Raw genomic sequence first — 12,615 nt, forward strand, 5'->3', positions numbered from 1 at the left:
TTCAACACCGCCCTCAAGCTGCAAGGATTTTTGTGTAATTTCATTAATTGGCAGCGAAAAAGTTGTATTGGAAAACGAAAACAATTCCCGCAATGGAAGTGCATAATTTGTAAATGGTTTTTAAACTTTGAAGTGTAAAGTACACGTTTAGAAGTGCAGCAGTTCTCTCACCAAATAAACTAAAATTTGAATACCGAATAAATATTATAATTTAGGTAAATCTGCACATGCAATAAATAACACTCACAGTCAATGAATCCATAAAATACAAAATCTTTGTGCCAGAGTAAAATGGCAATCAAAACGTTATAAAAAAATTCATCACAATTTGCATTTCCTTTATTAAACAAATATGTCGGTGGTTTACCTTTTGACATTTGATCGAGCTATAAATAGAATTGACTTGGTGGTGGCTTCGTTTAGGAATAAAAGCTCAAAGTGCCATATAATTCGTTGGCCATAAAATAAGATTATTATTAATTGACGTAAGCTTTTCCCTCTGATTGGGAGTGCACTTTGCAACTTTTGACATTTTGTTGCACAGTGTTTCAGGTGTTGTTGTCGTTGTTGCTTATGGCGATGCGGAAACCCCACAAATTGTGCAAAATGAATGCATTTTGTGAAATTTCCATACACAAGGATAACCTTCGGCAATAGCCTTCTGAGCGGGGCGTTCGCGGTCAATGCGTATGTCACACACGTGTAACTGTACATACACATATAGATACATACATATATGCAAATATATATGTAAATTATGTAGGTGTGTGTGTGTGCCGCTTACTTTCACTTTAACCGATCGTATTAAATTTCTGAGCTGTAAAACATATTTTTTGCTCGTTTTTTTATTGGCTTTTGTGTTCCCCCCATTTTACATTTTTATATGTTTTATTTTAGTTTAATTTTTTGGTTTTGTTAAAGTTTGTTTGGCTGTGGCTACACTCCTGTTCACACAACTAGCTCCACGCTTGAGTGTCTCTTATCTGGCAATAGAATTGAGTCCCGAGCCGTTGCCTGTCTCTGCCTCCTTTGCTCACGATTCTCCCGTCTCCTCTTTAGTCTGCGTGCTCCCCACCCCTTGTTCGATCCCTGATTGACAATATTTCAGTATTTTTACTGTTGCCATTTCACAGCCTCTGGCTGTCCGCGCAGTCGCGCTGTGCAAATGGAGCATTTCCATGCCCTTCCCGTGCACACACTCGCAGTCCATCAGCTATGCTGAAGTATTTGTGCAGCGCACAATTTGGGCACCTTTACGTCACTTTTATGGTGATATTTCTGTACAAAAATCAATTGCTAAAGCTCCTGAAACATAAATTAAATGATCGAAGCATATAAAAAAGGTATTTGACGTTCATATATATAGTGCAATTCCACTAAAAGAGTATCTGAACTTCGTTAAATGAATTTTTCTGCTGCTTGCTGCTTCTTGTTGCTCATTTTATTACGAGTATTATTAATATTAAAAGGTGCAACAGCGTTTGGACATTTTGATACAATAACAAACCTGTTCACCTGCGCAGTCTACCTGCAGCAAGAAGACAGCGCGAGAGAGAGAGAGAGAGAGGGAGAGAACACGGAGAGTGAGAGAGTATGAGAGAGATGAGGAGAGAGAGAGAGAAGTGGAGACGTCGTTGGGGAGACAAGAAAGAAACATGTTAACACAATTCAGAGTCTCCATACGCTCGACTGTCGAATGTCGCCTCTGTTGTTGTTGTTGTAATTTTGTTGTTGTTGTTTTTTTGTTGGTGATCTTTAAGTCTCTCCGCTCCACACTCGAAAAAAAAAAACTCTGAATTGGCGCTACAAGTTTATCGAACGCTCAAAGTGGTTTTCAGTTGATATCGAAAAGCCACAAGGTCGACAACAGCATCAAGTTTATATACATATGTACAGCAGTACATATATACACAGTTGTACATAGTTGTATCCACATTCTGTATTTACGCATAGTTTTCTTTAAAAATCAGTGAAAGAACAGCGGGCGCCGTCGCATAATCCGCTTAAAGTGTAACCAAAAGTGATCTATAAAAAATCGCGCGTAATGCTGCCCGCCTGCATACAGCGTGGGGGCTGCTGCGCATAGAGGATAACCCACCCCCTCCCTGCCCCCAGCGAAACGAACGCCATGCAGGAGACGACGAGCAGCAGCAGCGGCTATGCGCTGTCCTATACGGATTGGATGGCCGAGCCACGGTAGACGCTCGCCCAACTGTCCAGGCAGACCACGCCCATGTCCTTGCGGCAAGGATCCAACAGCAGAGCATGCCATGTGCGTGTGCCTGTGTGTGTGTGTGTGTGCGCTGAGCTTCCCGAAAGCTTTCGCTTCGTTGATCTCTAATTTTCAATATGGCAGCTGTAGCAGATACATCTCAGTGTGTGTGTCTGTGTGTGTGTGTGTGTATCTGTGTCCGTGGCTTTTGGCTGCGGCTATCTGCTGATAATATTGTAGTAATTAATGCGATACGAATGAGAAATTTATGGCCCACGCCCGACAGCGCTGGCCCGGCCCCTCTCTCGCTCCCGACACAGTCGGGGAGCCACAGTCAGACTCCGAGTCAGATCCCAAGACAGAGACACAGACAGAGACAGATACACCGTCGCGAGCCATTTGCATAAAATATGATCATGTAAATGACACAGACCCCAGGGACTGGGCAAAGAAAAACGAAGCAGCGGCAGCACCGAACAAAAAACACACGAAAAAGAATACAAATAAATGGCTTGAGAGTTGATAGTTTTCACTGCATGCGGTGCATGCTGCTCCAGCTGCTCGCTGGCGGCTTCCCAATCAGAATCTCGAAAGGTTTCTCACAGTCGGTCGAGCCTGTGGTCCGAGAGATGCCTTCGCTGCAAAAGGATGCGTCGCCTCGGGGACATATTAACGGACCCACTGTTGGTCCTTTGGCTTCTGTTATTCTTCTTTTTTTGTTGACTCAAATCTCAATCAATCTCGTAGTGGTCCCGGAGCATCTGCAGCTTTGCTTTGGCCGCAGCCTTGAAGGGGGTTGAAAGCGTTACCTAAGTCGTCCTTGTCCGCCTTTATGCAAATCAGCGCGCAGGACGCTGCCCAGAAAGGGGTTGAGCCGGCGCAGAAGACACAGCACCGCGTCGGACATAGGACCCGGACCCTCTGAATGGGTTGCATGCGGAATGAATGAGGTGCGATGTCCAACGTCGAGAGACAATGACAAAAAGGAGCATTCACTCGACCGTGTCAAATGCCTGAGACAGAGCCAGACGACGCAGGCCAGGGTCCATCGCGGTCCGCGATTCTTAGATCCTTAGGCCGTGTGTGTTGTCCGCGGTCCGTTGCCCGCACGAATCCCGAACGAATCTTGAATCCTTTTTGTAGATGCCTGGCTGAAAGCATTATGCAAATGAGGGGCTTTGTTCGGGTTTCCCTGGAAGATCTCTTGCCCCCCTCCACCTCGGACGGTGTCCGAGCAAGCTGTCTCTGTGTGTTCTGTGATTCTTCCGTTGTCTGGGATCCGGCAAAGAGGTTCCTAATATCAATAATGATTGCCTTAACCGTTACGCGACGTACCGCCTCGGTCCGCGCCTGGGATTAGCTCTGCTGTGGCATGCAGCTGCTCGAACCGGTTCTCTCTCTCTCTCTCTCTCACTCCGTCTCGGTCCGAGCGGATCACCTTGCCCTGGGCCAGCACTTCCCAGGCCCAGGCCCAGGCCCAAGCTCGCTGCCAGCCCGACCACAGTAGCAGCCTCCTGTTCCTCCTCCCGATATTCGCAATCTGCGTGCCCGATTCAGGTGGCAGAGCCACGCCACACCACGCCACGCCGCAGGACTGCCTTTGTTTGCTTTTGTTTTGCCAAAATGTTTGCTACTTGTTGCACAATCGGGCTGCGCCACAGGGGGGGCGGCACCGCGGCCCAACTACTCCAGAGGCGTGGCCCAAGTGTTGGCCTAATCACGGGCTCACTCTTCGTGCACTTAGCGGCCTCCTCCGAGGGGTTAAGCCAAGAAAAGCTTCATGGGAAATAAATAATTAGTGAATGGACCACTTGCAGAGTACACCCGAAAGCGGGCAGGGGTTAAAGTTTGAGCGGGGTGCAGCGGGGCAGAGAGTGCTAACAAAAAATTGACGCTTTTTTTTGCCCCCGATGGGTTTTTTGTTGTTTGGCGCTAATAGCGCTAAATGAATCAATTCCAAGCGCCGAAAGCAGTAAAAAGCGTTGCCGCGACACTTACAAATCCGTAAGATACGGATACACACACACACACACAGCCACACACACGCACACCTGGCTGAGGGTGTCCAAAAATTGATTATGTAAATATACAAATAAAATTAAAGTCAAAATAGAAATGGAAGTGGAAGTGGAAATGCTAATGATGCCGCCGCATCTCCATCACTGCCAAAAGCCCAAATGCACGCACATGGGCGTTGTCTGTCTGCGGCTGCCACGCCCCTTTTTGGCTTGAATCAATGTTGTAATTCGCTGCCCAACAGACGCGGCTTCAGCCTGGAGTCGCTGCCAAGCGAACACCAGGAGCAACAGCAGCAGCAGCAGCTCCACTCGCACTACCCGGATCATGGCTTAAGTTTGTCCCTGCCACTGCACCAGCAGCAGCCTGCCCTGCCACCCTTGCAGCACCAGCAGCAGCTTCCTGCCCACAGTCCAGCTGCAGTGCCAGGCTCAGCTACAGAGTCCTATCCCATCTACAGCTACTATCGCCAGCAGAGCCACGAGGCCGCAAAGGAGACCAACAACAACAACAACAACAACAACGATCCCCTTGGGTCGGAGCTGCTGTGGAGGTAAGTCGCCAGGCTGGCCATTTCGCTGGAAATCCGCCACAAGCGGCACGTCGCACATCGGAACGCAGTTGCTGTTCTGTTTTTATAGGGCCAAGCCGTGAGGTGATGATGAAACCGTAACCGTAATACGGTTCGGGGGCCTGGAAAAGGTCGAGCGTCCGAGCACTTGGCTTAGAAACACAATTCAAAGATAGTCCCCCCCACACAGTGGAGCCTCCAGAGTGCACGCGAGAGCTCTTCCTCTGTAGCTCCTCTCTCTAGCCAGTGCCCACTGTAGCCACAAAAATAAACACATAAAACAATGAAGAACAAAGATATGAGCAGCACTTTGGGTATCTAATAAATGTTTGTCTCTCTGTGTGTGAATGTTGTTACTTTTTCGCGCTTCCCCGTAGCCGCTACGTGAGTTACACGGCTCTGACCCTAAACGCGGCTTGGACATCGCTCACATATCGCATTACGAAAAAATGTTATAGCGCAGCCGGAAGGAGGAGAGGGAGGGAGCGGTAGGGGATCAGAGTGTCATTTTTAATAGCGAAAATGTTCTGCAGAACAAACTCGTAAAAAAAAGCCAAAACAATCTTTTTTTTGTTCGTTGTTTTTCTTATTTGTTGCTGCTTTCTGCTATACCCATGTCGATGTCCGTTGCGGAGTGGCCGAAAAAAAACAACTTCGGGTGAAACCGGGACACTGGCAGGCCGCAGAGGGAGACTTGGCTGCGGCGACACGCCAAGTGCCACAAAATGGGGCAAGAGCGTAAGCGATCGCAATCTCTGCCGCGGCCGTTGTCAACGTTGAGCAATGCCAAAATAAAAGAACAACAAAAACGAAGAACAAAATACCGAAAAAAAAACACACACACAGCGGAGGGAAAAACGCAGAAAGCGCTTGCAACAGCTGCTAACGGAAGAACGGACAGCGGACAACGGCCAACGGACAGCGGACAGCGGACAACGGACAACGGACAGCGGACAACGGTCACTGATACGTTAAGATTGGTAGAGCAGACAAGTACATATCTGCATCTGTATCTGTGTGTCGAAAGGTGTGGCTCGGACCCGCAAGATTGCCAATTTCGACAAATTTAAAACTAATTTGGGACTTTCTAGCGGAATTTCTACACCGAATTTCGTAGAGAGTATTTGAAGTCCTTTCCACAGCAGACTTTTGGTAGGTTGGAAGAGAGTCAATCAATCATATTCCTACAGCCGGAGGAAGGATTAATGCCCTAAAAACAATCAATCAATTAATCAATGTAGAAAATTCATAAAAAAATAACCATAAGAAAGTACTCACAGGATTTAAGCACAAAAGAAGCAGTACAAGCATTGCAAAAAAATAATAACATCTATGGGGAATCCTTGCAGTGGTTTTCTGGAATGAAATCCATTGATTAAGCAGCTCAAAATATGCTCTATCTTTTCTCCATCTGGTCATTCGGTTCCCTCTCATTATAATTTATCCAGGAGAAGTGTTTTGGGTTGCCCTTTTTTGTGTGTCTTGGGCCAGAGTTTCCCTCAAAGAGCTTTAATTGTGTCGCCGAAAGACGGGAAGGTGGGTAGGAAGTAATACCTCGACCAGATCCGGTTTATCAGTTGCCAGCTGCAAGGACTTTGCTTCGGGTGACCTTGGTGGCATGTCTCCTTGTGTGTGTCTCTCTACTGCCTCGCTTCCTTTTCCCTTTACCACTCTGTGTCTTTGTTTCTGTTTCTGTTTTTCTCTGGTAAAATGCCAAAAAGTTATCAATATTCGATTATAGCATGGAGACAGCGATCGTGTTGCCTAATTTATGGCTGTTCCTGGCGTTGTCTGCGATAGGGCGCTCGATAAGCGCATCGTTGGGGGAGAGGCCACAGACTTGTGGTCTCTGGGGAATGCCGCTAATTTGGATTTGGATTTCCCCTCCACCTTTGATGCTCTTTCTATCGGAAATTCGCTTCATTCTGTTGCCATTCAATGGGTTTATTCAATGGGATACCCTAGAAAAAGGTACATGCTGTTATTCTTGATTACAACTTTTACAAATGCGAAGATTTACCGTTGTGTAATCCTAATCAGCATCTGGAAGCTTGGACATCCTTTTGTTTTCCCACAGGAATCTTCTATGTCTCTTGGATCCCTTGTTACTTATCCTTTTCCTATCAATATTCTCAAAACATTTGGGAATATTTATGTTTAATTTGATCCAAGTCGATCTGCCAGGGTATCTAATGCTTCGGGTTGGCAGCCTGCCGTTGCCTTTTCTGGTTTCTCGTTTGTTGCCAACTGCTGGCTGCTGGCTGGCTGGCTGGATGCTGGCCAAAAAGTTGTTTTGGTTCTGGATGGATGTTGTTGCTGTTGCTGCAGTTGCTGTTTCTGGTGGTTGTTTGTGTCGCTGGGCCTGAGCACTTGCCGCCGCAGCAGGCTGGAATCTGGTTTATATGTACGAGTGCCGGTGCCAGTGCCAGATCCAGTGCCAGATCCAGTGTTGTTGCATGTGTGATTATAGCTGGGGATTGCTCCCATTTGGGCGAGGCGAGGCAGGTACACCATCCCCCCATCCAGGTTTCCACTTGGCTTGCGCACAGGTGTCTGCCGCAGGAGTTCTTTCTGTTGATGTTGTTGTTGTTGTTTTTGTTGTTCTTGTGAATGAAATTAGCCTTGTTGCACTTGCAGCCACTTGATTGTGATTGCCTCTGTGTGTGATTTCATGTGTGATTGCTGCACTGATTGGAGGTGATTCGCTGGTTCTGATTGATAAGCGCAGGCTTTGATTGTGTGGGTGTCAATGGGGAAGGGGGACTGCCTACTCTTATGTAGATTAAGCATTCAAGTCATTTATCAAACATTAACTAATGCACGTTCTGCTTCATTCTCTTTCTCTGCCCGCTCCACAGTGGAAAGCTCAATGGCCAGACCACACCCATCGATGTCTCGGGCCTATCGCAGAATGAGATCCAAGGCTTTCTGCTCGGCTCACACCCCTCATCATCGGCCTCGGCCGTCAGCACCACTGGCGTTGTCTCCACCACCACCATCTCGCAGCACCACCAGCAGCAGCAACAGCAGCAGCAGCAGCAGCAACAGCAACAGCAGCAGCATCCCGGCGACATTGTGAGTGCCGCAGGCGTGGGGAGCGCAGGCTCCATTGTCTCATCGGCGGTGCAACAACAGCAGCAGCAGCAGCAGCTGATAACCATCAAAAGGGAGCCGGAGGATCTGCGCAAGGATCCGAAGAACGGTAACATTGCCGGAGCGACGGCAGCGAACGGCGGCGCGGGTTCGGTCATAACGCAAAAGGTAAGCGAAATTATTAGAATTAGTGTGTTTTTGTTGCTCAGGGAACAATTAATGGACACGCACGCAAATCTCGAAACAGAACTTAGATAGTACTACCTCTAGTATACGCATTCCCGCGCCCATTCACAATTATTCATAGCATCCCAACCCCAGTGGCGCATCCTGTGTGCTTGTGCCACACACATCAATTAGCCCAGCCACACAATTGCGGTTGTAGTTGTGGTTGTAGTTGTTGTCTGCCTGTCTAACAGACTTGCAATTGGTCTGTCAATTGCTGGTGTGAGTGAGTGTGAGTGAGGGCAATGAGTGTTAGTGGTTGCAGCCAATACGAATCGTTGTCGTCGCTTTCGTCGCGCCGTTCGGTTCGGTTCTATTGAAAGCAATGTGGCAGCAATAACAACAACCACAACAGCTACAAACATCATAGCAGGCAAAGCAATGCCTGCATTGAAACTGTTATACACGCTTCTTGTTATACGATCTCGACGTTGTCTCACTCTGTATGTGTGTGTGTATGCGTATGTGATTTGTATAGTCTTCTCGCTCGCACTCACACTGATTGCCCATGACAGTGGCTCCTCTCGCGCAAAGCGTTTCCTTTCGCATGTTCGAGTTGCATGTTGTATATATGTTCGAACGGTTTATCAAAAACAAAGCAGTGCAAAGGAGCAGAGCGAGTGGACAGCAGAATCAGTAAACCGTAATTAAATGTCTTGCAATAGGCAAACAATTCTGCACTGGTGAGAAATTGCAGTAGCAAAACTCAGGGCGACAATCGCTGGGGGATAAGTGTACACTTCCGGTGGCTGGGGCTCCCTCTCCCTCCATCTCCACCTCTACCGCTGCCCCAGCGACTACTCTCTTTCTTATTTTGCGCTCTTCCTGTGATTGGATTTGGATCAATGAATGGTGCAAGTGCAGCAACAACTTCTTCTGCTGCTTATTGCTTGTAACGCCCTGTCCGGCCACCCCTCCCCACTTCACCCCTTGCCTTTTACATGTCAGAATATTGCGACAGCTACAGATTCCAACCATTTTGAACTGATATGAGCTGCGCGCACAAGTGTGAGTGAGTACAAATGATGATCGCTGGTCCAACTGGCCGACGCAACCAGGTGCTAGAGTGTATGTGTGTGTGCTGTCAGCAGAGCCCGACGTCGACGCTGTCATACCTGGCCCCTCAGCCACAGCCTCAACCACACGGCACGGCGTCATTCATTCGTATCACGCTGTCGGAGTAGGATCGTTTTCGATTCGTCTGATTTTTGAGCAGCACCGCACCGCTCGCGTATGTTTCGTCCGCGCAATACCGTGCAAGCGCACAAACGTAATCCGTGTTCGTGTATCGGTATCTACCCCTCCCTGTGATTGCAACAGTGGATCGCAGCGGATCAGTTCACTACATTACATTACTGTTCTCGACCGTAAGTGCGAATCGATCGGGCATCGTGCATTTGTGTGAGTTCTGTGACCGAATTCGATATGCTTCAATTTGCATATTGTTTGATACATGATATGTACCATGTGATACACATATAGTTATTGTAGTTATGAGTGCCGCTTGATTGGAATGTGTGGGCTGCTGCTGCCGCTGCTGATGCAGTCGAGAGTAATGCCATACCATAGCATACCATACCATACCCTATCGTATTGAATGGGATCGTATCCCCCGATCCACCTGCAATCCAAAACGTGCGCCACAAACAACAAAACAACAATCAATGAATCAAACAAACAGCAACAACAAATTGAGCAAACGCACACGCGCAAAGCAACACGAGCAACAACAAAAGTAACAACGACAGCCACAGCCACAGCGTCATACTTGTGTGTGGGCGTGCAGCGGCACCAGCTGGAGCTCACTCGCAACGCGTTGCCTTTCAACACCCACACAGCGAACAAGTTCGCAGCCCAAGTCTTTTGTTTGGCGCGCAATTGCGGCCCGGCCAAAGAGCAAGCGAGAAAGAGAGAGAGAAATAGTGGAATAGAGATGGAGATGGAGAACAAGAACGAACAGTTGGACTTTTATCGCCTTGATTCAATGATTTTCGGTTGGGGCGGCCGGGTCTGTGTTTGTGTGTGTGTGTGTTTTCTGTGGCTCAGAAAATTCATTGAACAGAACCTTAATTGCTCTCTTCAGGTGTTACCCCACACCCACCCCCTCTACATCGCCTCACAGTGGGGAACACAAACTCGAAATGCGAAAATAAATATTAAATTGCGGTGCACTCTAATTTATCGTACACTTTTCGCATTGACAGTTAATTATTCTTAATATTTGTCTTATTAATTTACATACACACAAACACACCGCACCACACACACGCACACAATTGCATAGTTTAAAGTCTAAGGTTTCGCTCGATCTTAATTTATGGCACAGAATCAGAGAGCAGAAAAAAATTGATTTTATTTTATTTCATTTTGTTTTTGCTGTTGGCAATTTATTGATCTCCATACGTCCGAACGACAGACCGACCGACCGACCGTCTGTGCACCGGAAAGTGTAATCATTAGAGCCGCCAACAGAGACAAATTGAGATCTTGGATTAACAACTCTCTCCCTCCCTCTCTTTGGGGATATCTCCCTGTTTATTTTTGCCGAATCCAAACCAATTTGCCTTTCTAATTGCTCAACTATCCACCGGCTGACTTATCAGTGGTTCACTGTACACAGGAATCTCACTTTTTGCCACTAGAAATTAGTCTTATCTAGCGAATTTCTTGAAGGAAAGAGAGATTCAGCTTCTGGGAAATCAAACATCATACAGAGACTGCGACTGAATCACACTTGACAGCAAATCAAATTTAATCTTGCAGTTCCTGAGATGAGTTCTTCTCTTTATTACATTTCTGACTATATCGAAACTCAGTTTCGATTTCCTGGAACCATTCAATAGTGGAAAACACCACACAGAAATTTGAATAACAAAACTATTAATATTGAATGTTGGAATATGAATGAAGAATGATCTTACTAATGGAAATATGAAATATGAGTTAGTAGGGCCAAAAGTATTTGATAGCTAATGGAAAAGCATCAACGTTGATGATCCTTATCCAACTAATACACAATCGTGAGCCTCGGAGCAACTTCGTCTTTCCTTCCTTCACAATTCATGAGGGCTTTTAGTCATGGGTTTTCCTTTGCCAGAACATCAGTTACGTTATCAAGGCACCATTAAAGTAGTCAACTTTTAACAAAACAATCTTTTTCGTTCATTTTTTGGTTTTTCTCTGGTTTTTTGCTTTTTCGTTTTTCGTTCGGTTTATTTCCGAGAATTAACGATATTCATAAAACGCTGGACTGTATGAAGAAGAGGAAAAAAAAGTTTCACTTTTTATCATTCCAAAAGGCATTAAAATAGTTAATTGGCTTTATTTAAATATTTTGTTATTTTTCGTCTGTGTTTTGTGTGTGGTTTTGTACAGCATTTTGTTGCTGCTTTTTATTTCTTCCTCATCTCATGCATAAATATGTGCCAGAACCGCCGCTTGACGTTTGTCGCCGCTGCTTAGCATAATTCTAAAGGCCCAGAGACGACGACGACGCGTCTCATAACCGATGGCTTCCATAGTTATAAATATTAAGTGTAGTCGTAGTCGTAGTCGGATATAGGTAGACGACAGCTACTCATATGACCTCCCCATGTCCCATCCCCATGCCCATCCCATGCCACCGCGAGAGATGGAGATACAGATGCGATTGGGCATCGCGAGACACGCACCAGCACCACCACAAAGAAGAGCAGAGCCAAAAGCAATGAAAATGAAATCTTTGTTTGCCGCTGCCGCTGCTGCTGCTGCTGCTGGTGTATCGATCCAATCCGAACCATTCCGTTCCGATCCGATCGCTCGTCGATCGGCATCGGCCCGCGTCAAGGCCTTCTCTGACGTTGCACGTTAAAAGCTTAAAATGCAAATTGATTTTGATGAACAAATTTAATTAGCTCGCAGCTAGAATCTTTTACCGATGCTAAATTATACAAGAGACTTCAACTTCGACTGCGAGCCGAAAAATATAAAAAACACAGAGACACAGAGCCACCGCCACAAAAGCCAGCCTCTGTATAAATTTAAATTTGAAAGACGCACAAATAGGCAACATTTTCGTTGGTTTCTCGAACCAAAATCAAAGTCAAAATCAACAGCCAAATACCACACAAACAGTTACAAAGGTTCTTTTCCCAAAGACCAAAATGTGTCCAATATGTGGCCCGAAAAGTGTAACTGAAATTAGACCAAAAAGCAGACCCAGGCCCATGCCCAAGCCCAGAGCAACCGGTTTGATCAAAGGCCAAGAAAAGAGTGACGTCTCGATTCGTGTCTTTTTTTGGGGGGGTTTCACTTTCTTTAGACCAAGAGGCAATCATCAGGCAGCTGCTAATTTTGATTTGAGACACAGGCCAGCCCCAGCCTAGGTCCATCTCGTATATATCTGCGGTGGACCACACTTTGCTCTGTATTACCTCATTTGTGGCTGTGCTGCGGTTTGTCTCCAAAAACGTTTGACATTTTCGGGCGACCAATAAAAAAAAAACAATAATAATTAACA

General features: G+C 46.4%; 1 protein-coding gene across 11 annotated transcripts in view; it reads left to right on the top strand.

Annotated features, from left to right (window-relative positions):
* Positions 1–12,615, top strand: part of LOC117890076 (protein grainyhead) — a 64,781-nt gene that overhangs the window by 16,542 nt on the left and 35,624 nt on the right. For 8 of the 11 annotated variants that reach the window (XM_034794719.1, XM_034794721.1, XM_034794724.1 and 5 more), the window contains one exon: positions 7,658–8,060. In XM_034794719.1, the coding sequence (XP_034650610.1) occupies positions 7,658–8,060 (403 nt within the window). Of the gene's footprint in view, positions 1–4,725; positions 4,782–7,657; positions 8,061–9,278; positions 9,519–12,615 lie in introns of those variants that run through there. The other 3 variants (XM_034794728.1, XM_034794729.1, XM_034794730.1) reach the window with 3 other exon arrangements.

Source organism: Drosophila subobscura, chromosome E, assembly GCF_008121235.1.
Source record: "Drosophila subobscura isolate 14011-0131.10 chromosome E, UCBerk_Dsub_1.0, whole genome shotgun sequence".
In the NCBI taxonomy this organism is placed as follows: domain Eukaryota; kingdom Metazoa; phylum Arthropoda; class Insecta; order Diptera; family Drosophilidae; genus Drosophila; species Drosophila subobscura.